The sequence below is a fragment of the Ornithodoros turicata genome, unplaced genomic scaffold (genome assembly GCF_037126465.1).
Source record: "Ornithodoros turicata isolate Travis unplaced genomic scaffold, ASM3712646v1 ctg00000996.1, whole genome shotgun sequence".
NCBI classification, from domain to species: Eukaryota; Metazoa; Arthropoda; class Arachnida; order Ixodida; family Argasidae; genus Ornithodoros; species Ornithodoros turicata.
This window is the reverse complement of record NW_026999435.1, coordinates 319101-344289: the sequence shown is the minus strand read 5'-3', so window position 1 is coordinate 344289 and position 25189 is coordinate 319101. Positions and strand designations below refer to the sequence as shown.

Genomic DNA, 25189 nt, shown 5'->3' with positions numbered 1-25189 from the left:
AAATTCCATAATAGGCAAGCCTGAGCGATGGGCAAGACACGTAAACAAACACAAACACGAAGGCTCAAAAGCTTCCTGTTTGTGTTTGTTTACGTGTCTTGCCCATCGCTCAGGCTTGCCTATCATGGAATTTAAAAGACGACTTCAGAAAATCCCAGTGCTCTTCGCGCACACATTGCGTCCTTTCTGCTTGCTGAGTGGGGGAATGCAGAATAATCCTTCAAGTTTCGCTTTCGCTGACCTTGAAGCGTCTTGGACAATGGACTGATGGGGAAGGCATCGAAACAGCCAGGAGGCCGCCCCTTTCTTTCGTATTAGTAAACTCCAACAGTACAAAGTGGCGCTAAGTACTCTGGGAGTTTCTCAACTCGTCTATTAAAGTGAATATGTCTCATAGTTACATATCTTAATTCAGTGCCTTTAAACGACATTTTTTGTTTTAATTGGCTTTAATGACCTCTAATAACCTTCAGTTATCCTCACTTCTTACTCTTCATTACCTTCGACTATTTCAATTCCAACTCATTTACCTCCATTTACATTTACTGTCTTATATCCCCTTGCATGCACACTTGTAATGCTGTCTTGCTGAGGCTTGACCCACTCATACACGCACATACATACAAATTTTTCAATTTTGACGCGCCTATAATGCTATTTAATTTCAGTTCTATACTACATTTTTCGAAGTGAGCAGGTGAAAGAAGCGCTCATACTCAGTGATCGCCCTGCGAAGCCTACGTCTCAAGTATGCCACTGAGAAAAATTAATTTCTTTAATTTAACATTAACAGCTTTTCTAATATATTTTCCACGCATGAATGATGTGTTCGTCTACAGTTCTGTGCAAAGAATGTCTTTCTAGCTTGCTATCCCGGTTGGCAATTTGTTCACTGAAAATGCACGTGTCAACCACTTACGTGATTTTGCGAATTTTTACTACACTTAAGTCGCTGAGACAAGAGTTCAGAATTTTTTATTTGAAGGTAATCCTGATGAGATTTCAACTCCAGCAAAATTTAGTTTTGTTAGAGCCCGGTGTTGTTTCTAGAAAAAAAAATATCAAAGATGGGCAAGCGTTCAAGTGTTTCCCAGAATTTCCCAAGTCCTAAATTTTGCAATTGACCATCGAAACTCGTTCAGTAGGTGGCCCGGTCCTTCTAGAAAACACGTTTAAATTTTGAACTTCTTCGGTGCAGTAGCACGCTCACGACACGCTTCCATAGGGAGTTTTTTTCTATAGGAGGATGTCCATGAGGATTTTTGCTCGCAGCACGAACCTCAGAGCCCTCTAGAGCTGGAATGCAGCGGTGTTTAAGGCTAATATTTGGGATTTGGCAAATGTCTACCACCACAATGAACGTTTTTCGTGTCAATCAGCGTCAGTCGAGCAACATCCCTGCTTTATTTGGCGTGGAATGCATGAACTAAAAATTCTAAGTGGTGTGTTTTGTGCGCGAGCACCTTGTGAGGCACCTCAGTTTTGATTCCATTTTCAGAAACAACTTACATCGATGACTAACGCAAAAGATCGTCATCGCCATTAGTCGGTTTTGCTTTAATTGCGTTTTGGGCGTCGAGTGCCCAAGACCGTTACCTGGGCCTGGGTTACTTTAAGAGACCCGCCGTTTCCTTCATCTGCTCATCCTTCACCGTTCACCCACCTCGAAGGGGGGGGGGGGGGAGTAGCTGTAGCGGCAGGCATCCCAAGAAAGATGAGGGATGCCAGGTGCGCACGCTCCATTCGCACCCAAGCTTCGCCCCACCGCCATTAAACCATTCTCATGCCAACCGTCAGCTTGTGTGGTTGTCCCCTCATTGTCTCTCGACGCGACAACCCACACGGAAACATAAGTCGCAAGCAACTCTCCCAACGTTTGCACGAAAAATAAGTGCAACTTCTGCGCATTTACTTTTCAATTAGAAAATTTAAAGTAATACGCCATCACAGGCAATTCTAAATTGAAGCTGTGCATCATCTGAGCCAACGCTGAAGCGGTGGTCGTTTTCCTACGGAAAAGTTGGGATTATAAAAAAAGAAGAAGTAAATACGAAGAGAGTGGACAGTGATAAACAATTAAGTGGTCGGAACGCTCGCCGGCCGACGATAGCGCAACGACAATGTACTGGCAGCCACCATTTCACCTCTTGTATCTTGGAAATTTTGCGAGATCCACTTACCAGGCATCGTTTATCTTGACGGTTATGATGAGTCTCCTGTGAAACGTTCTTCCCACGGGATGGTGAAGAGTGTGTATGCGTCCAAGTTTCTGAGAATGGCGAGATACTTTTTTCTTCTCATGTGACACTATTTTCTCTAACTTTCCACGACACCCAGTACCCCTCGGATTTATTGTATTTCTTCGTAAGTCGTCCATGCTATTGAGGCTTGCTGCTGCGGAGCCTTGCGAGATTTTGGCAGGGAAATGAGTCGCAATAGTTTCAAGCCTTTAGGGAACCACGAAGTTTTGTCTTACGTTGTTAAGTTTAAGGTTTTGTCTTACTTTGCAACAAATTGTTTACGAGTTATTAAACAGAGCAATGCCTGATATATGTGCTTTCCTTCCTTCCATCTTCGTCGACATCTGGAGAGAGAAGCCAATAGCCCCAGTCATTTGTAGTGACTGACACTCTTGTTTTTCCTGTCGTAAGGATTGAGTTCGTACTTCTTGACTATGCGACACAGTGTCTGGGGCAGAGGGAAGAATGTTTCCAATTGGCTGGCCACTTCAAATCTCTTGGCCATCGGAGGGGGCGGAGAAAAAGCCCAAAACAGCGGAAAGCAGAAGAGGAACCAGTGATGAAAGTTCTCGCTACTGAGACAAATTAGCGCTTCAAACGTTGAAGCTTCTTGTGAATCTGTTCAATACATTAGACAAATTTTGGAGAGTTGTTTCATGTCAGACGAGAAAGAATGCCTCAAGACGTCGGTACAGCGCAAAGGGGGTAGAGTGGAGATCTCTTTGAGTAACGTGAGGTGAGGAGGGAAATTCATTCTGGAGTGAAGATATATTGTCGATATCCCGGAAAGGTATTGCTGCGTAACCTGTGATACCCATGGGTATGGCTGTGAAGCTCCACAAGTATATAAGCATGGGGTGATGACATCTGCTGTTTTTATATGTGTCTCGAAAATAGTCCAATCTTTTTCTACCAGTCAGCTGTTGCCCAAAATGTTCCATCTGGTAAACGCTGTGAACGGTGCACCACAAGACCACGTAACTGGTATTGTAGGATATAATTCTAAAATTACTCCTGTTGAAAAAGATGTTTTGAACCAGTAAGAATAGTGACACGTTGCCGTGGTGAGAACCAATTGAGCATGAAAATATAGGTAAACTCCTTCGAGAAATTGGTGTCGGTCCTGTGATGGTCTACGACGATGAGTGTAGCGCGTTACGTTTCCCACCCCTTGGGAGCTCCTTGGTAATTTTTGGAGAGTCTCCAAATCCGTCCTGCATGCTCAACGAATCATATTTTTGTGTACAGAATATTTGCGACACACGCTTGTGCGTGACTTCGTTCAGGTTCTTCAACACGTACGTACGTGGATTTAACGCACATGAAGGGCTCACTTAAAATACAACGAAAAGGGTGACAGAAACGAAAAAGTTAGCGGGAAGACATGACGTGCGCACGTGTGTACACTCTGCTCAAAGAAAAGGGAGAGACTGAGTCTGAGAAGAGACTCAGCATAGGCATGCATCTTTTATTTAAACATCATCCAAAGGTCCAAACCGCGCTCCCAATACAGATTATCCAGACTAAAGCTGGATTTCTTTTCCGACAGTCCCTCCCCACTAAGACGTGGTCAAGCGTCTTTATCTTTTCCTGACACATTCCTTGAGGTGCTTGCAACCATTCAAAACGGTGGACTTAATTGCAAGGCTTTCTTCACGATTCTGCATTCTTCATCAAGTTCATTTTTCGTCATTTCCTCCTGTCTGCGACAAACGTAAGATAATAAACCGCACATAACGTTTTTGTCACGTATTGGTCAAAATGATTACAAGTCACACTGCGTACTCCGTTTATAGACTGATTTCAAATAAAAATGCGCAAAGAAGCGAGAGTGAAACCACAACGAAGAATCAGCGCATCCCCACAAGTGGTGCAGGAGCGCGCGCCGGGTGTGAGCATGAGCGAGATGGACATGGGTCAGTTTTTTGTTTGCTCTCACCAGGTGCGGTTATGCACTCGGTGACTCCTTCGACACGGTGAATATTTGGCATAAAGGTTAGTTTGGCCGTGACGACTGTGACTGCAAGTGGTCAGTCCGCTGCTATAGCTGACTTCCGTAGCCATGTGTGATGAAGACTTTTCCCCAATGACGAGTGGTATTTTGTATGGCGTCTTGTTTATGCGCTTCGTACTGCGATTATGGCTAAGTGCTCCTCTTATGCCTTTTCCCATTTGAGCAGCGTTTTTGTTTTGCCGCACGTCTAGAGTTGACTAGCGCTGTCTTTACAGCGCTGTCTTTACTAGCGCGGTTTTACACGGCGTTAGCGTTTTTTCTATGTACGACAGAAATCGCCACAAGCCCTAACACAGTCGTTAGGCAAAAGTGCCCTCTCTGCATTATCGCCCGGCGACCGTTCTAGACCGCTTTCTTCAAGATGATAGATTTGCAAATAAATTGTTTATCACTGTCAACTCTCTTCCTGTTTACTTTTTTTATAATCCCAATTCATCAACAGAAAAAATTACTGCCGCTTTAGCATTTGCTCAACTTTAATTTTAATTTGCCTCAGGTGGTGCACTACTTTAAATTCTCAAAAGTAAATGTGCTGAAGTAGCAGATATTTTCTCGTGCAAAAGTTGCAATTATTACCTACAACTTTGCTCTGCGATGCTCAATTCTTTTGAAATCTACTGGGCTTGAGTGTCCTTTAGAGATTTACATGTACAAAGACGTTCTGCAAGTACGAGTAGCGTGATATAGCGCGGTACGCTGGCACGGCTAACAACCAACTGCGACTAATCTCCGCTCACTAACTATGATTAAATAACTAACACGCAGTGGTAACAGTTTCTTGACTACTTTCATTTGTTTCCAATCTTTCGGAAGCAAACGCGACACGAAACTGCATTTTTTCCGAGGCTCAAAATTTCTGGAAATTTCACATCGCTAAGCGAGATGCGGCAACATGTCCTGCAAATGGCGCTTGAATTCTTATAGTCGAGCAGAGTGAGAACTTGGAACTCAGCTAGCGGTTCAGGATTACCTCTTGAAGCCATGAATGCCAGAGTGTGAAACAAAATGCAATGATTTATTATGTTCTATTCTTTTGTAGGAGGTGCTGAAATTAGCTGCGAAGCAACGGCGGGTAAGAAGTTAGCACTGCGTTTCAGCGGCGCTGTATTCTATTCAATTCAATTTCAAGTTCTATATTTCCCATGAACAATTGTAGTCTTATAATGGCGCACCCCACTGTTAGAACAAAACAATAAAAATATAAACCAGCGTCACATTGAGCATGACTGTGATAATGTTATAATCTCAATGGCAGATGAAAAAGTTTGTGTGTTGCAAAGATGTCGACATCATATTGCCAATAAACGTCACTAAAGTTGGTCATAACACGTGTCAAAGGACACTGATCGCGACACATTTTAACATAGAATACATGCGTCGAGAATTCGAATATTCAATCATGCACCGCAAATGGAAACTTCAAGTTTAAAAGATCTTTAGCTCGTGAAAACAGTGCTAACTCATGGAGTTAAAGCGATTGGCGACGTCGAGTGTTCGAATATTCAGTCATGCACCGGAAATGGAAACTTCAAGCTTAAAACTTCTTAGCTCGTGAAAACTGACTTAAGCATCAACTTAAGTATGAAATCAACCACAAAAGGAAATACGTGGAATGTGTATAAATATATGCACGCCAAACAAGCACAGGCACGAACACCAGGATAAGGGAACACGAATATATATATATATATATATATATATATATATATATATATATATATAGATACTCATGGAACGATGCGACAGCACCAGAGGACACGTGTTTCGCCGTGTTTGCGGCTCGTCAGCCCTGGGTAGCTGCATCGTTCGGGATTGGCAAACCAGGGGTCACTCAGCGAGCGATCTACACCTGGGAGGATGACTGAGCACTCCTCGATGCCACAGTGCAAGCCAGCGAATTATAATGCAGGAAAAAAGCCATTAAAGAAAGCCATTGTTTCTTTAATGGCTTTTTTTCCTGAATTATATATATATACAGGGTGTCCACGCTAAGTGTGAACAGATTTTTTAAAAATATATCAATCACTTTTTCCGAGATGAAATCAATTTCAATATAGCATATATACTGAATGGCACTCCCTAGGGGGGCATTAACAGACTCCTAAGGCAATGTCTTAATTAACTTTCAATAATTAACTTTTTAATTGTAAAAGCTACGAAGTTGCTCCAATGAGAACATCTAATCTCTTCGGTCACCAGATACCAAAACCGGTTTTCAGAACAAAAATCCGTTCGGTAGATCGTCCGCAAAAAAATCGTGAAGAAACGCCATTTTTTCCTTTATTTGGTTTATTGCGCATCTTCAAAGAAGCGGCTTTCCTTTACCCCCAGTGTGAGAGAGTGAAAGAGCACAGTGCCGCCTCATGCGTCGAAGATTAGCTTTAACTTGCGGAAACAAAACAAAAACCTATCGGGTGATCTATCGGGTATCTAAAAAATCTATCGGGTGACTCTATCGCGACTGCCCTTATCTTGGGCTGCATTTTCTGTTTTCTTTTAATCTTTTTCCAGGACGCAAGAGGCGATAGTGTGCTCTTTCATCCTCTCGTATTGGGGGCGAAGGAAAGACGCGTCTCTAGAGATGCGCAATGATTAAAATAAAGAAAAAATGGTGTTCCTTCACGAATTTTTTGCGGATGATCTAGCGAACGGATTTTTGTTCTGAAAACGGTTTTGGTATCTGGTGACCGAAGAGATCAGATGTTCTCATTGGAGCAACGTCATAGCTTTTATAATTAAAAAGTTAATTATTGAAAGTTAATTAAGACATTGCCTTAGGAGTCTGTTAATGCCCCCCTAGGGAGTGCCCCATATGCTATATTGCAATTGATTTCATCTCGGAAAAAGTGATTGATATATATTTTTTAAAATCTGTTCACACTTGGCGTGGACACCCTGTATATGAGTATCTGTTTCTCTGTAGTTTGAATTTCAAAAAAGTCTATATGATTTACTTGTTTCTTTAATGGCTTTTTCCTGCATTATATATATACATATATATATAATTCTATTCAACTCAATTTTATTTCCCTATAATACATGGTGGGAGCCGGGGCTAAAAGCTGCAGTAGCTTGAAGGCACGCGGCTCCAGAACAGTACAGCGGCGAAAACGAGGCAGTTGCGACAACGCAGCAATAATAAATACATGCTAACACTGGCCTTGAAGAAAATAAGGGAACACGGTTTACAACACACACACAAAACCAGAAACAACATATATAGCATAGGTGGCACACTTGCGGCGACTTAACGATACAAGGGAATGGTGGGAAGCACTGCATAGCGATAAATCGTAAAGTGAAACATGTGAACTGTGTATGGCGAACGGTAGGCCCTAGAATACATAATCACATTAAAATTGGGGATTTATGTTGTCGGACATGAATGTTTTACGGACCCTAAAGGATGATGTTGATGGGTCAACACCGTGACGATTTAGAATATTGAAGGTAATATGAAACCTTTTTTTTAAAAATCATTTTCACATAGAAGACATTTTTCAGAGTCTGGAACCAAATTTTACTTTCGTCATGCGAGGAGTATTCTCGGGAGCGAATTTAAACGGAGTGGCGAAGGGAGTACAGCTGGCGTCGCGCCGTGGCGAACTGCCGCGCGGAGAAACAGAGAGCAGTTTGATGGAACCACGGCCGGGTCCGAGACACGTCATCGTGACATGTCGTTCCTTCTTTTTTTTTCTTTATTTCTCTTTGTCGCCGCATTTGGCCTCACCCAACGCGCGTCTCGACTGGTCGCTCTCGCTGGTAGGTCATTCTCGGTGGCCAATGAGAGCTGCACCTGACGTCATGAGGCGAGAGGAGACCTTGGACGAGGTATTCCCCGCTGCGCGCTTTCTTGCAAAGCAATCTTCTCAATCAATTCGCACTTCCCAAACCAAATATTTTGTGTAACGGCACATGAAGTTTTTATGCTCACATTAAGAAGTAGAAAGGTGCGTGTTCTGTGTGTCTTCCGTCTGCCTTTAACCAGCAAACGTTCGCCTCCACAAAGCGAAAGATGTCGTTCGCCAGAAGACATAGCTCGGTGGTAGAGCATGTTCAACAACAGCACGCGAGAATGTGCATTTGCGCAAATCGGAAGAAACCTCTGACCAGCCACGAGAAAGAAAAAAAAAAGGAAAATAAGCGACAAGTGCGTTGTACGTACTGCTGCCAGTAAGTTATAGAACAGGCAGTGCTGTACTGTAATTACGCATAGAGGTACAATACTGAATTTATTTCTGAAAGTTTCGTTTCTTCTTTTTTTATTTTGTTTCAGGCAATATGTAGGATTCGAAGCTCTCTGAAACACATGAGACAGGTAAGTCAGGGAGCTCTTCAATACAAGCGTCCGTCGAGAAGTTCTGCAACACACATATTCCCAAGCAGCACCCCGATGTCGGGTCAGGATATTGGTCCGATATCGTTTGGACATGCTGCCGATGTCATTTCGACATGCTACCGATTTGTGACCGATGTTGTGCCAACATAATTTTGTATTTGTATTCGTGTGTTGGCGATCGTAACTAAACGTTAGATCGGTTATTTGCGACGAAACAACGTTTTATTTCTGCCATTGTTTCTTACTCGTTTCATTTTCTGATGGTTTCCTTTGTTCCTCGTATTTCCCGTGGCGGGCAATGAGCGCGGCGTTACAAAAAGCAAGACGAAAAAAAGTTTAAAAGCTCCTAGGACCACGAAGTCCAAGAAGCTTTCAAAAGGAACCGGCATTCCTTTTCCAAGCGAAAACAGATACTATATATTCCATGTCTTACGAGCTTCCGCAACTTCAAGAACCCTGCTCGTCTCGGAATCAAAATGGTGGAGGTGACGTGTCTCAGTTTAATTCGCTCAAGCATACAAACGAGGCTCAAGGGAGGAATTGCTTCGAATAGTAACTCGACATTAACGTAACGAATATGTTTCCTACTTGTTTTTGGCGCGGGACACCAAGGAAGTCGATGGAAAGCCAGTGTCAGCGTCATGTCGTTGGCTTCGGTCAACATCGAGCCGACATTGCCAACTTCAGTGGGATGTTGGTCGCAAGTTGGCAATGTCGGCGTCATGTCACTGGTTTCTATTATCATCAAGCCGACATTGTCAATCTCTGTGGGATGTCAATCGCAAGTTGACATTGTCAGCGTCATCTCGCTGGTGTCGGTTAACACCAAGCCGACATTGCCAACTTCAAAGTGATATCGGTCGCAAGTTGGCATTGTCGGCTACATGTCGCTTATTTCGGTCAACACTGTGCCGACATTGCCAACTTCAGAGTGATATCGGTCGCAAGTTGGCAGTGTCGGCTAGATGTCGCGTTTTTCCTTCAACATCGAGCCGACATTGCCAACTTCTGTCGTACATCGGTCACAAGTTGGCAGTGTCGGGGATATGTTGGGCCGACATGCCCAACTTGCTGCCGATATCGGCCCGATGTCGTGTGCTGCCTGGGTTATAACCAATCGCGCACACAGAAATTGTGTCATGGTAATTTGTCAAGCATCATCTACAAATTGAGCAGCAATCAGATTGAAAGGGTGCTGTTGGTAGAGCCCTGGACCGGTAGTCCACAAGACATGGGAATTGAGTCCTACAGCTGGCTAACCTTTTCAGTGACTTTCATCTTTCATCGTACAAATGCCGCCCTCATTTCGACAGGGTATTTTCCGGTGTATAACGCGCACCCCTAAAAAGGGGCCGCATTTGAAAAATGTTCGATGTATAACGCGCACCGGTGCATAACGCGCGCCGCAACGGCGCTACAAGCGCACTACTGCCACAAGTATGCACAGTAAACCAAAGCGGTGTATCATATACAGGGTGTCCCAGAAAACGTGTCATTGAATTATAATAAAAAAACTACACCACCTAGAGTCATGCGGTCAACGGCATTTGTTCTTACTGGGTTTTTGCCATCTCCTCATGTGAATGTCGTGTAACGTATGTTTGATTATGTAAATTTTTGCGAGCTTAAGTCGGAAATTTGCCTAGTAAAGGTCACTTTTTTACCCCACCAATGCGAAGAGCGTGTCTAATTTAGTCAAATTAATGATAATTGACAGGGATATTCAGGAGCTATCCCATCGGAAAAAATAGCCGTACATCATGCTCTACGGAGGTCGCACAAAATAGCGCACGATGAATTTTTCAGCGCAATCTTTGTCAGTCCGACGAAAGGAGGTTGGAAACCCAGCCCTCCCCGACATTGCAGAAAGAGATAAAACAGGCACGGCTTATCACGTCCGACCTTCGCTGGGATAATGCTTTCCCTCTCCCAATTTTAGGAACTGTTACTTTTTCTACTATCACTCTGTGGGCTGACTTCGGAACCTCCTTTCGTCGCACTGAGAGCGATTGCGCTCAAAAAGTCATCGCGCGTTATGGTCCAGTGCCCCGAAAAGCATGATATTCGGCTATTTTTTCCGATGGGATAGCTCGTGAATATCACTGTCAATTATCATGAATTTGAGTGAATTCGGCACGCTCTTCATATTGGTGGGGTAAAAAAGTGACCTTTACTTGGCAAATTTCCGAGTTCAGTTCTCAAATATTTACATAATTAAACTTGGAGTACATGGCATTCACGTTAGGAGGTGGCAAAAACCTAATAAGAACAAATGCTGTTGACTGCATGATTCTAGGTGGCGTAGTTTTTTTATTATAATTCAATGACACGTTTTCTGGGACACCCTGTATGCACTTGAAGCACATTTAGTCAAATCCGTTAACGTCGATGCAACAGCGTCGCTGTCATAGTATTCAGTCTCCTCTCTGCTTTCCGTTTCGCGTCCTTTCTCAATCACGCCATTCTTTTGAAATGAATTCAAGATTCAAGTTCAAGATGTTTGATTTCAACTGCTATATAGCATCCTTAAGCAGCATCATTAACCTTTTATGAACTCCAGTGTCCTTTCGCCGGCTTTGTCAACTGACCCTAAGAGATATGGGAGAAAGCCACAGCACACTCTGGAAGAAGCTAGAATTTGTACGTCACCGACCTGGAAAGGAACTCTGCAGGAAAACATTTCCGTGTACAAGGCGCACCGTTAGATAACGTGCAGGACCTCTTCAGAATAATTTTTTACTGTATAACGCGCGCGTTAAACACCGGAAAATACGGTACTTGACTGTTTCGAAATGATGGCACTGCAGTACGTGCATGTATAAATTGTTTCGAATGTGAGACATGTAACAACCAGCAACGTAACTGCTAGAAAAATCAAACGTCGCCCCTGCAGCAGTTCCATAAGAAAGTGAAACGTGCTGCCGCTCCAACGATGTCGTGAACACACCTAACAATTGGATTAGACACTCAAGATCGCGGTAAAAGTGCATGCAGCGGTGAGCCTGTCCCTTGTACGTATACTTCAGGAAAACGGAATTAATCCTCCGAACAGCAGCTTGCGTACGCAAGCAGTTTTTTAAGTTTTATTTGTGGGCTTTCGAGATTTGATGCCATTCTATTGTTTTGATTTTACAATGGAGTTAACGTCCGAAATCTAGAGGAAAACCACGTTTGCAGGACGATGTAACCAAACACGTAGGACTGCTTTAATACGTATACATTTCAGTAGTAGATTCAGGTAACATCTGTATTACTCTCATGGCACTACGTGAAAATCCTGAAATCCTTAATGGGACGAGGTGAAAAGTCCGAATGTTCCTTCACATAATCGCAAGGCAGCTTTCGCTCCAGCGTACTTGAGAGTTTTAGAGAATCGTAAGCGCACTCTAATCTCAACTCCGTATCCCTGTCAGCCAATCTGAAAGAAGTCCAATGCTTATACGTGTTACTGGCCAACAGTTCTCCATAAGCAAACCTCTTTTCGAGCACGTGACTTGTAATAGAGATGAGGACCCAACGAGGACCGGCGTACATTGATGAGGCTGATCATGTACAGATAACACGAACAACATTTAAGCCGCACTAATGCCCACAAAATGATTGGATGGATAGCAATTGAGAAAAAGTCAACGACTGCTATTACCTCACAAAATGACACACAAGAGCTCCAGCAGTGAATAGCGCATGCATTGTCACGTATTCGACCAAAGTGCATTGGACGACCAGAAACGGTGGATGAGAGCACCAAGTAGGACATTGAATAGTCCCTTATCTATATCTCTTCTTCTTCGTTTTACTTCGTGTTATCACCTCGAAGCAACGTACTTGATTTGGACAGACGGATGTAAGACAGCAGGAAGTAGTGCGCGACGGGGTTTGCACTTTGGGCCGATTATGGCGTGAACTGTGCCGACATTTTTCTGGAAAGTCGGCCAACACGCAAGGGAGTAGCTTGAACAGTAGAGCCAGTGGTTAGGACTTGAAACCCGTTACATCCCAGATTTCCGCACGACCATTAAATAACCATTAAATACTCAGTGATGGATGAGACATCGAACAGGCTCTATGATGGTGATAGATCCGTAGAAGCTCAAACAGAAAACTCTTAAATATACAGAACGGTACAAAACCCAGCGAATCGGTTCGTCGAAGCGCATGAGCAGCAGGGGTCCAGGAAGAAATGTCCCCGGAAAAAATGTCCCCGGAAGAAATGCCCCCGGAAAAATTGTTCCCGGAAAAAATGTCCCCTGGAAGAAATGTCCCCGGAAAAAATGTCCCCTGAGGAAAATTCACTTTTGGTACGCGTAGCCTGGTTGACTTCGGACGTCGACTTTTTACTAGGACGGTATGAATATTTGGATTTTTGAGCACCGAAGCGAGTAATCGTATATCATATTCCATTTCCGAATCAAATATGGAATTCAATGTTCGAGTTCCAAATCGAATTGATGTTTCTTCTAAACCGAATATATTTGAATAGTCCCAAAGTTGCACACGTAAGGCCGGCTCATGGAGGGCATAGAACAGAGTGAGCGCTATACTTACGCATACCGTACATGTTTATATTCCAATATATGCTATATATGTATCCAATTACGGTTATTCGACGAGTCGCTTAATTTATTCGATTTCAATTCCGTTTTACAATTGCTATTCACACATAGCATTTCTTTGCCTAGGGAGTCGCTGCGGGTGACCAGGGTCAGTTTTGGTAAATTTACTTCGTTGTGTCTCGCAATAAAGGGGCCTGTACAGTCATGGGGCTCCCGAGACCCAACGCATGACACCGCTAGACATATTGAAATACATTTTTGCCTGTAAATTTTGTTGCTTTCCCCCCCGCATTTTATTTTCCTTTTTACACATCACCCTGCACGTCGATCCGCGCACTTTTAAAAAAGAACTTGATATGCTCCTAGCCATTCCGAATGACATCTTCTCTCCTGATTTGTTGAAACTGGGCGGCGTACGCCTTTTTGCGACACTTCACATTTGTGCTAATTAGCAGAGAAAATGTTTTTCCGTGTTAGCACCGCGAAGCAACTGTTGCTGTACGCGGTGTACAGGCGTGGACTGAGGACAGCAGGGTGACAGGGGGTTAGTATGCGTCCAGGACCGACTTCAGGGCTAGGTTTGCCGACATTCGTCAGGAAAGTCCGATGGAAAACCCAGGAAAAACCTCAGACAGCACAGCCGGCACGGGGATTCGAACCCGCGCCACGTCCCAGTCTCTGCGTGAAGGCGATCATCCTAACTGCTACTCCACGCGAGCTGGTACAGAAAAATGTACGTCCCGCTTTTAATTCCCTCACACCTGAAACAGCTGTGTCATCTAGCCTAAAATCTACAGTCGCAAAATCCCGGCGTTGTGATTGCACACGAGTCAGTGTGACGTCATGCAGGATATACTTTTTAGTACAAGAAGAAAGAAACAAAATAATAATATCCCAGCCAAGTGTGCACGTTGTATCAACAAACGTGACAATTGATTGCAGTGTGTTCTCTACGCGAAATCATAAGTGAAAGTGGCCCAAGCTTTCAAAGTAAAAACACTTAATAAGTGGTTAGATATTTTCGTATTTATTTTGAATCCGAGGTCTTCAAGGCCGGCAATATCGCAACCGGGGATTTCGCAAAAATTCCACGCGTACCAAAAGTGCATGTTTCTCAGGGGACATTTTTTCCGGGGACATTTTTTCCAGGGGACATTTCTTCCTGGAACATTTTTTCTGGGGACATTTCTTCCGGGGACATTTCTTCCGGGGACATTTTTTCCGGGAACATTTTTTCCGGTTCCCGAGCAGCAGCTCTGCTGATGTTTCGATATTCTTCATCTACCACCGTTCTCATAATTGGCATAATATTGAAAGAGTTAGTGATGAGGTATTAATGGGTCATTCAGTATAATACGTCAACAGCAAACGTCGACAGAAACATCCAACTATGCTTTTATGAAGCGTATACGACGAGGGGAGTCAAGTCCTGTAGATCATATAAACAAAACACATAAACCGACACTGAATATTTTTGTTTAAGTTTAATTTGTACAAGCTTTCGCGTGGGGGTCCACGCTTCCTCAGGTACAAAGTGAAGTGGTGACACACAAAAGTATATATAGTATAGACATATACACGACTAAACACACTGCTGTACAAAGAAAGGGGAGGGGAAAGGAGATATGGTGCCACATGTCTGTGTACAATGAATAGCTGGGCAGACGGATAAGCGACCTCTCACCGTTTAAGAACAGTAAAATATGTTATTGTGAACAAAAAGGCTCGCCAACCCAGTTTCGCGGAAGGGGGGTCAGGAGTATGGGAAACGAGTGGCCCAGAATGGACAACAGGGAGGGTTATGGATTAAGGGAGAGGCTCTGGCTGTCCGTTATCTGGCTCTTGGTTAGATAATCCATAACCTTCCCATTTGTCCATTGTTTATTACTGCATAAGGCGCTCACTTTTGTCCATTCTGGGCCACTCGTTTCCCATACTCCTGACCCCCGTTTCCGCGAAACTGGGTTGGCGAGCCTTTTTGTTCACAATAACACCTTTTACTGTTCTTAAACGGTTAGAGGTCACTTATCCGTCTGCCCAGCTATTCATTGTACACAGACATGTGGCACCATATCTCCTTTCCCCTTCCCTTTCTTTGTACAGCAGTGTGTTTAGTTGGGTATATGTCTATACTATATATATTTATGTGTGTCACCACTTCACTTTGTACCTGAGGAAGCGTGGACCTCCACGTGAAAGCTTGTGCAAATTAAACTTTCACAAAAATATTTAGTGTCGGTTTATGTGTTTTGCTTATATGCTTTTATGACTGAGGAGAAAATTCGTCTCCGTCAGACACATTTTTGGGGTGCGGTAGATATCCAGCTTCCTTCAAAGTAGGTTAGGTTTGATGAACAGCCGGTCCTCCAATGGTATAACTGTGATCCTAAGTAAAGTCATCCTTTGTAAAGTGGAGTGTCGTCAAATCTCTTTGGCCATCTGTTATCATAAAATCTTGAGTACACAAGTTCTCATTTTCAATTTCCAATCAAATCTACCGGCTTATCGAAGCAGGTTACCAATTGGGAATTATTCATAATACTCATAGACATATATACAACTCCTTAACCCGGGAGACAGGACAGCCCTGGACCCGCCCTGGAGCGGTTATCTAGAAGATGTAGGTTCGAGTCCTACAGCTGGCTAACCGTTTCAGTGACTTCCTTCTTTTATCATTAATTTCTTACGCCATGAGGCATGTAATTGTCCTTTCTATGTGTTCCAGCCTCACAACATGAATTGTCTCATGTTCTCACATCACGAGCTTGTGGGACTTCACTAATCCTTCTGATTTGCTTTTCAGGTGATCTCTCAGAGTGGCAGCCGATATCGAGTCTTCTTGAGTACCATCCTGGTAAGGATAACGAATGTAGCCTATACACTAGGCTACTCTACAACAGGCTTACTGTAGTGCTTTATTGCTGCTTACCACAGAGCAGCAGTACGCCGCGAGTAACATTCGCTGTTCTAACGATGATAACTAACGAGCTCATTTCAGTAGGATCACTTTAGGTCCTATGTACCTCCCAAGTGCTTGTTTAAATATCTGGTGCTGGACCCATCTAGATGTACATGTCATTGGTATTGAGATTATGTAGCCTACAAGAGATGCGTACACTCTTAAAAATGAACTTCACCACATAGCACGCTCCTAGCCAACCATCATCCTGAGTGACATCGTTCTCTCCCCTGATTTGTTGAAAACGGGAGGCGTCCGCCTTTTTGTGACAATTAACATTTCTACATAAGTGTCACAAAAAGGCGTACGCCTCCCGTTTTCAGCAAATCAGGGGAGAGAACGATGTCACTCGGGATGGTGGTTGGCTAAGAGCGTGCTATATGGTGAAGTTCATTTTTAAGAGCGTAGGGCTTAAAAATGTCCGAACAAAAAAACAGTGGAACTGAAGGTCCGAGCGGAATAGTGGCGCGTGAAATACATGTAGCCGGAATATTTCGTGTGGCAGTCGGGACAGGAAATTCATTTAATCGGATTTTGCAGCACGTTCCGCGCTCCCTGCAGAATATTGTTACTGTGAGCGAACAGACGTCACTGGAGTCTGCCTGGAGTCTGTTATGAAGGCAGGCTGTCCATCACAAAATGCGCTCTTCCCACACGCGGTCCGCTGGCGAAGAGTCGCTGGAAACACATGGGTTCATGCTTCCCGTGGTACCTGACGGGAACCAGGCTGGCGATGCCGTGAGCTGAGAAATGGGGAACTTCGCCGGAAATGCCAATTACATCACCGGGTGGGGCGAAACACGGAAGGGATGCTACCATCAGAAAATAGGATTTGGCTGCGAATTCGATTTTTTTGTTTTGTTTCAACAGGAAAAAGAAAAAAAAAACGAATTTTGCGCAATGCGAAAGCTTTTGGTGTTCTTTTTTTCCCCAGAAGGCATCTCCAAGTGTATATCACATTAACTTTCTACTTGGGCGTTCGTCGCGGACGCAACCTGTGATGTGATGTGACGTTTAACATGACTCGGGACCCTATATCGTCTCTTGCTCTGTCCATCAGGAGTCACAATGCTAAATGTTTTCTATGTGCGCTGTATATTGACTACACAATCAACTGTACAAACACAGCGGTAGGAAACATCCGCCTACTGCAGGCACGAGCCTCAAGCGACATCCCCCATTCCCTTCGTAGTTGCCTATATCTCTTCGTAGCTCACGCACTACATATACACACTTGAGCTGCGGCGATCTGTGTCACGGGACACACGTCACGGGAACAACTGGCGTCTTGACGTAAGCTCCTCGTACCTTTATCCCCTGGTTCGCCACTTCCAATGTGGATGATGCGTTCCAGCAGTTCCATCTTAAATGTGTTCAAGCAGTTCCATCTCCACCGTCACATCAAGGTGTGCGGAATATACGTCTCACGCGCTCACTGCAGGCTACTTGTGTTCCTGATTCTTTCGTAGGTGCCCGTTTTGTTTAAACAAACAAATAAAAAACGAGGGGTCACTTCAATGCTCCTACAGACCAGGAAAAGGAGCAGGAACAGGAAACAGGCATAGTTTCATAACTGTTACGATTTTCGCCACTTTAATATTTCCTTTCAGTCCCCTCCGGTTTCTGGTCGTTTTATTTTATTGTATGTTGTTCAATTTTAACTTGGGCCCTTTCAACGTCTGTTTATATTTTTTGTTTTTGTTACTCTTTCCGCGGTAATGGTATGGCAGTTATGAAACTCCGAATGGAAAGTTCTTTGAGCTCTTGCCGGGACCCCATTTTGCCTTAGTATTCCTGTGTCACGCGTACACACTATGCGTTCAAATTCACGTCAGTCGTGCCGGCGCATCTAACAGGATTTAACATTTTCAAAAAGAAAACTTCATATTGTAGCGTATCTTGTAGCGCAGCACTTATAGGCTAGCGTAACCAGGCATTCTCTCGACGTCACGTCCATGGGCGGACGCTATCAGCAGAACACAACAATTCCATAGGCAGGAGGAAACGAAAAAAAAAGAAAGAAAATAATCTGGTGCTGTCCTACATCATCGTCGTAGAGTGTGTTGTGTTCTTCTCGCTTTGCATGTTCTGGGGCTGGGACGACCAAGCAAGTGATGGTTGGTCGTCCTATTGTGTGCTTCCCATCCTCTTCTGTCGTATCCAGGACGTGTACAAGGGTAGTTAAGGATGACTGAGAAGTTCATTACGCTAAACAGAATGGAAAATTCGGGAAGTACTACGTCAGTTTTTCAAGTATTCACTATGCGCATCTAGACACCGCTGCAGTCACTGTGGTAACTCTTTGGTGCCTTTGGCATTGAAGGAAGTGGATGTCTTTCCGGAATGCTTCATCTGTGCGGAACCTCCCTCGTCCAACTTTAAGGGGCCCAAACAAATGCTCATCGCTCGCGGTTAAACCTAGGCTCTAAGAAGCATGGGGCAAAGCCCCCAGCGCATTTTCGCCAGGGATGCTGCTTTCAAAATCACCATGCAAGGCTGTGCATTATCACGAAAAAGAATCACCCTTCCGGGCAACATCCCAGGCCTTGTCTTGCGAACTGTGTTTCTCAATGCACACTTTATAAACTTGGAAGAGTGCTGGGCATTAATCGCGACCACACACTCCAAGAAATCCACGTGCATGAAGCCCCACTTGTGCGAGAAGATATTTCTCATGGACTTCCCAGCGGAATGCTGCAACTTGCTTGTCTATGGCGGCGGAGGAGTATTATGTCGCCAACGTATCGCTTCCATCCCATGCTTCTACTTTTTGTATCTGGGGTGAAATGATCCATTCAGGTTTCATCACACGTGATGATTGCACGAAAAAGTTCGTCCCCCTTGGATTGAAAGTGGTTCAGCAGCTCTTCAAAGACTGTCAGGTGACCCATCCAAACAGAGACTTTGCCGAGCAGTAGGTACTCAGGAATGAGTGCCTCCACACTGCCGACGCTACTATTACACTGGGCTGCAATATCCCCACCTGTTATGCCAGAGAGAACAACACCTCCAACGGAGATCCGCCGTTGATTTTTCTACGACAACCGCGGTCTCTGTGAGAGAAAGACATTTCTCCCACTGAAGTATGGCGACCGAGGTCAGCGGTCATCCAGGTGGCCACTTTTTGTGCGCCTTATGTTCTAACATGGACATGTCCAGGACCAATATATAATATTTTGTGTACGTTGTAGAGGTGAAGGGGTCGATACCATTAACAGACTCGTCGGTATAGAGTCGAATAGCACCCTCAATGCGGATTGGTCTACGATATGTTAGGTCTAAAAATCAGTAGGTCCAGCAGAATATTAAGGAGCGAGCGCACGTCCCTTATGGCAAACGAAAGTAAGAGAAAAAAATATTCACTGGCGATTTTGCAGTAAATGCGAGAGAAATGCGTTAGCCATTAACCGCCTTTTCCGGTCCATACTTGACTACCAGGTATCCACTTACGGTTTAAACCCGACTTCCGATAGTCCACATCCCGTCTATATTGACTTCCTGTATGCATTTCCTGTACAACTTGACTTCCGGTTCTCCACTTCCGGTCTAACCTGGCTTCTGGTTGTCTACCTCCAGCCCATGCTTGATTCCCAGTTTGACACTTTCAATTACTTTATCCTAGTCCATTTAATTAACCTTTAACTAGCCTCAATTAGTTTCAATTGCCCTGTAATTGCCCTTTAATTACCTCTGGTAACCTTGAGTGCCCTTAATTACGTTAACTTGCCTTAATTACTCTCAATTCCTCTTTAATTGACGTTAATTACATTTATTACATTTAGTTACCTCCGGTATAACCTGCAGGTACCTTCGGCATTCTTGAATTCATTGAATCTTTCTCTTAATTACATACATGTTACATTCATTACCTTTAAACTCAACTGTATCGTTTTAATTGCCTTTAATAACCTCTGATTGCATTCAATTAGCTCTTACTCTTAATTACCTTCGACAACTTAAATTTCAAATCATTTGCCTCCGCTTACATTTGCCCTCTTATAACCCCTTTGGATGTCCATTTATACAGCTGTCTTGGTGAGGCTCCACAATCTCACACACGGACACACGCATACACACAGCTTTTCTCCATTTTGACACTCCAATGCTAAAGCATTAAAAAACGAGCAATGTAATTGATACATAAAGACAGAAGCATCAGACAATGAAACGTGTGGTTGCCGAGCTGAAAACAATGAGGTAAAGAAAGATGCCTCTTTCCATTGAATACGGACGGAGGGAAGAGAGAGGGAAGAAGGTGGAAGAGAAAAAGAGCCAGTACAAACACGGCCACTTGCGCGCGTCGCTCGCTCCGGCTTGCCATCTCATAGGGAAACAATAAGAGAGTTGTGATTGTAGAGTTTCCGCATTTCGTCGCAGGCCGCTGCACAACGCGGACGGGCGGACAGGGAGGAAGCGCATCCGTCTGGTTCACGCATGGGGGAGACGGAAGAGATGATTTAATACTCCTTATCAAAGCGACCGGTAAACAGCGCTGGCGGTTCTGTCGTTACGTAGGTGAGATAGCGTGCTCTTATCACGGATGGTGACGTATGCGCCGCGAGCACTGTGAACTAATTAAGGTACACTCTCAAACCACACTACATTAATTACACGAAATTAACCACACTACATAGCACGCTCCTAGCCAACCATCATCCCGAATGACAACGTTCTCGCCCAATGAGGCTTGTGCAGTGACGTCACGTTTGGTTACGGGACCCGAGAAAACACATTGCCGCAACGAAGTTACTGCAGGAGTTTATCAACCAGCTAGCCTGCATTTACGCCATTCTGTCGAAGTTACTGCAGGAGCGCATGCCGTGAGTCGTTGCAGTGTTCATGTAATTACCAGCGTATACTGTAAAAGCACACGCTGTTGGCTTGTAGAGGAGGTGGTGTCCCTCTACATTTGGTGTCCCGAACAACGACCACCATGTTCGGCGGAATTCGGCTTCCTCCATCCCAAATTTCCCGACGATGGCTATTATCGGGCAGCAACATCCGCTCACCTGCTCAAGACAGCAGGCGATGGCGCAAGGGCCCCCCTATCGTGAGTCACCTAGCACGTCTCTCCGCGGGGGCTCGTAATAGGAGGCTACGCTCGCTTCTTCTGACCGGGCATTCTTCGGCTTCAACGCCCCGTACCGGTCGCGGTACGCCCTGGTCCCGCCATATTCTCCAGGCCTCCACGTACTTCGTGATGGCACCCCCGGGCATCACCAGCGACCGTTCAATGAGCAACACGCTCCACTACCGGTATCGGTACGTCGCTGTTTTTACGCCCTGACGCCGCACAAGCGTGAGCTTGGCAACGCTTTCCGGAAGACCCTCGCGGAAATGTCACTGCCATCATCGTCCTGCTTCTACTTGACACGACGCAAGCAGATCACTGGCACAGCAGCACGACGCACAGCGCACTACATCGACCGTCCGCAGCACCGTTCTACAACGCCCGCTATTCTGCCGCGGCGAACTCAAACCGTACGCCAAGCTTTCCCACGTCCACGTGCCGTCGCCTTTCCTCTCTTCTTAGTATCGACCCGAACCTCAACTACTCAACCGCAAGCGCAGCTCCGCGTCTGAGGCGGGGGGGGGGGAGTGATGTGGCGGCCCGTGGAAGATGATGAAGAAGTGCCTCTGCTGCCAGGCGCTACGGCGATGGCACGACAGTTCTACCGGCACCGTCCTAGCGTGAGGCCACGACCATCTGCCCGCTGGAACATTCCATCATCGCCGCTCAGCACCTATGTAGAGGACTCATCGTCTCCTACAGGCTCATTCGTCACGCGGTATGACGCCTGTGACGCATCCCCATGTTTTCCCGAGTCACGTGGCTCAAATGCGCTCAAAGGCTACGCGTGACGTCATCTGCACGAGCCTCATTTATTGTAAACGGGAGGCACAGCCTGTAGAGAAGGAGAAGGAACACCAAAGCGTCTCCTGCTGTCTTTGGGGCAGTTCCTTATGTGCCGTCACGCCCGTGTCTCAACGAGGCGGATGAACACGAAATTGACAGCCAGATATGTGATCCAAGGAGCGCACTGGTGCACTGCTCCGCGACAGAAATATATAAACAGAAACCAATTAATTACTCGAAAAAATCACTAAGTGTCGACGCATTTCTTTTTCTTGAAATATTTTTCGCTGAAGATCTCGATGCATAAAACAGGCCTTCCGTAAGCGTGCGAAGTAAAGTTTAAAGGTTAGAATGTTTATTTACTTAGTGCGCGTATGCAAATGAGCCGCTCACTACTCAGTTTATAGCCGATGTCCTAAGGATCGGCAGCAAAAAGAAATTTCTTCGATGGTGCCACCTGTTCCCGAATTATTCAGCTGGGGGATTTTCGTGAAACAGCCTGCAGAGCGAGGGTTTGTAGACAGGTGATAACGTCAACGTTAAAGGGGCACAAAACAGGTCGACGAACATTCTCCAATTATCGTGCCCAATGAAAGAATGTAGCTCACGATATCCACATATAAAATCCTTTTGCTTCCAGCGAGCGCCTTTAACACGAAACAATGCCATTCAAAGAGCATAATCCGCGCGAGCCTCTCCTTATCCTTGGAACCGGGTCACGTCACTATATTCCAGTGTATGTCAAGACCGAATTCTATAGGCGCTGGAGGTGGGGGAGATTTCGCTCTCCTAGCCAATGACGGACCCCACTGAGACAAGGTGCAGCTCGCGAGGGAACCGGTTACGGGAACCGGTTACGGGAACATCGCGGTGACCTCGCGGAGCAATATTGCACAGAAAACATGGCGCGCATGTGAAACAGAATATTGAGGGTTTTTGGTACAGTTTGAACTGGTTACCTTGGACTGGACAAGTGGGAATACGTCTAGAATTGACCTCACTTCTCGATATTACAAAAAAAATTTATGCATAAGCGTCTCGCATTCTAAATGGCTGAAGATGCGCGACGTCAAAATGACGTGTCGCTATTGTCATATATTACTTGTGCTATTATGTCACTGTATTATCCACGTCCATACAAACTGCCCCGATTGTTGTGCTGGCAACCTGGGGAGATTCTCAAGATGGCGGAATAAAGAGTATACCGTGAATCTGACGGTGCGTGCTTCTCATCATATACCAAGCAACACAACGACTGGCGACGAGTGCGAACTCCTTCGGGCACATTCGAGCGATGCGCGCAACTCCTCGTACAGCACAGATGTCACCAAGCCACTGACTCCTGACGCGCTGCGGAGAACACAAGAGGTGAGCAACGAGCATTCGACATGGCGGTCATACCCGCTGCCTTACCGGCATTTCCTCCGTTTGACCTTTCTTCGGATCACACTACTATTGGGGATCGTTGGCAGCGCTGGATAAATCGATTTGAAAACCTACTCGTTGGTCTCAATATCACAAGTCCAGCCCAAAAGAAAGCACTGCTTCTACATTACGTTGGGGATGACGGATATGACGTATACACCTCGCTGGAGCCGCACCCAGGTACAGCCGTAACTCAATCCTCCGAAGCAGAAACACGACCCGATGCAGCCTCCACGGCAGATGTCTACGCTACAGCTAAGAAAAAGCTCCACGATCACTTCACGCCTAAGGTAAACAAAGACTACGAGATCTTTCAGTTCCGACTGACAACGCAACAAGAAGATGAGAGCATAGATTACTTCTATACGCGTTTGCGCACAATGGCTCGAAATTGCTCGTTTGCAAACACTGAAGCAGGAATCAAATCTCAAATTGTTCTCGGCACAACGTCCACCAAACCCCGACGCTTGCACGACGGATGCAACACTTGACCAGCTTCTGACACAAGGCCGCACTTACGAAATTACAACTCGACAAGTGAACGATATTGAGGCATCCATGTCTACAGATGTGCATCGTCTTACACGCAAGAAGTCTCAACGTAGCAAGGCATCTACTGACACGGGAATGTCAACGAGCACGCGTCAAGACAAGCAGTGTTTCAACTGTGGTGGTGCTTGGCCTCACATAGGCGGAAAACAGTCTTGTCCAGCACGAAATGCAACATGCAATGCGTGCCGTAAACGTGGCCATTTCGCAGTCGTGTGCCGCAGTAAAAACAACACAAGCGAAGACCCAAATGTCGTTCATGAAGTTACAAACCAGAGTGCACACAGCGAGTCCGGTGATGAAGCATTTGCACTGTTCCCGAAAAGTTCTAAAGCCCCGAGGGTGATGCTCACTGTCTTCAGCAAGGAGTTAGAATTCATCATAGACACAGGCGCTACGGTGAATATAATTAGCCTTGATACGTACAATAGCATCCCGCAACGACTTGTCAAGCCCGTGCCAAAGGTCTTTGCACATTGATCGAAGGATGAGCTTCCTTTACTAGGAAAGTTCCGGGCACCATTCTCTTACAAGACTTCGGTGGTGGAAGATACCGTCATTGTCACAGCAACACATAGTGAGTCATTGCTTTGTTTTCGGTTGGCTGAAGCACTTGGGCTCATATCCATTGCTTGCAACGTGGCGCCAAGCAAAGAAATCATTCTATGCAAGTACCCCAAACTGTTCACTGGCCTTGGAGAGTTAAGGGAATTTGAAGTTCAGCTCCACATCGACCCTACGGTTCCACCAGTCGCACAGAAAGCACGTCCTCTTCTATTTCACATTCGTGAAGCTGTAGAAAAGAAGATCGACAATCTGATACAGCTAGATGTTATTGAAAAAGCCACGGGTCCAAGAACGTGGGTGTCCCCCATAGTGGTGGTTCCAAAGCCACACGCTCCTGACCAAGTGCGTCAGTGTGTTGACATGCGCCGCGCTAACCAGGCTATTATACGAGAACGCCATACATCACCTACACTAGAAGACCTCGTTACCTGCCTAAACGGTGCAATGATGCTCTCTAAACTAGACCTAAACGACGGCTATCATCAGCTGCTACTTAAGGAAGACTGTCGTCACATCACAACGTTCGCAACTCACACGGGACGTTACAGGTACAAGCGGTTGAACTTCGGAATAAACGCAGCCGCCGAACTTTTTCAAAATACGGTTCGTCAAGTACTTGGGGGCATTCCCGGCGTAATAAACATCAGCGACGACATCCTGGTATATGGCAAGACCGAAAGAGAACA

General features: G+C 45.2%; 1 protein-coding gene across 2 annotated transcripts in view; it reads left to right on the top strand.

Annotated features, from left to right (window-relative positions):
* LOC135376045 (uncharacterized) overlaps positions 1–25189 on the top strand; it is a 259567-nt gene that overhangs the window by 51894 nt on the left and 182484 nt on the right. For both annotated transcript variants that reach the window (XM_064608649.1, XM_064608648.1), the window contains exons 5-7: positions 5294–5326; positions 8531–8572; positions 15950–16000. In XM_064608649.1, the coding sequence (XP_064464719.1) occupies positions 5294–5326; positions 8531–8572; positions 15950–16000 (126 nt within the window). The remainder of the gene's footprint in view (positions 1–5293; positions 5327–8530; positions 8573–15949; positions 16001–25189) is intronic.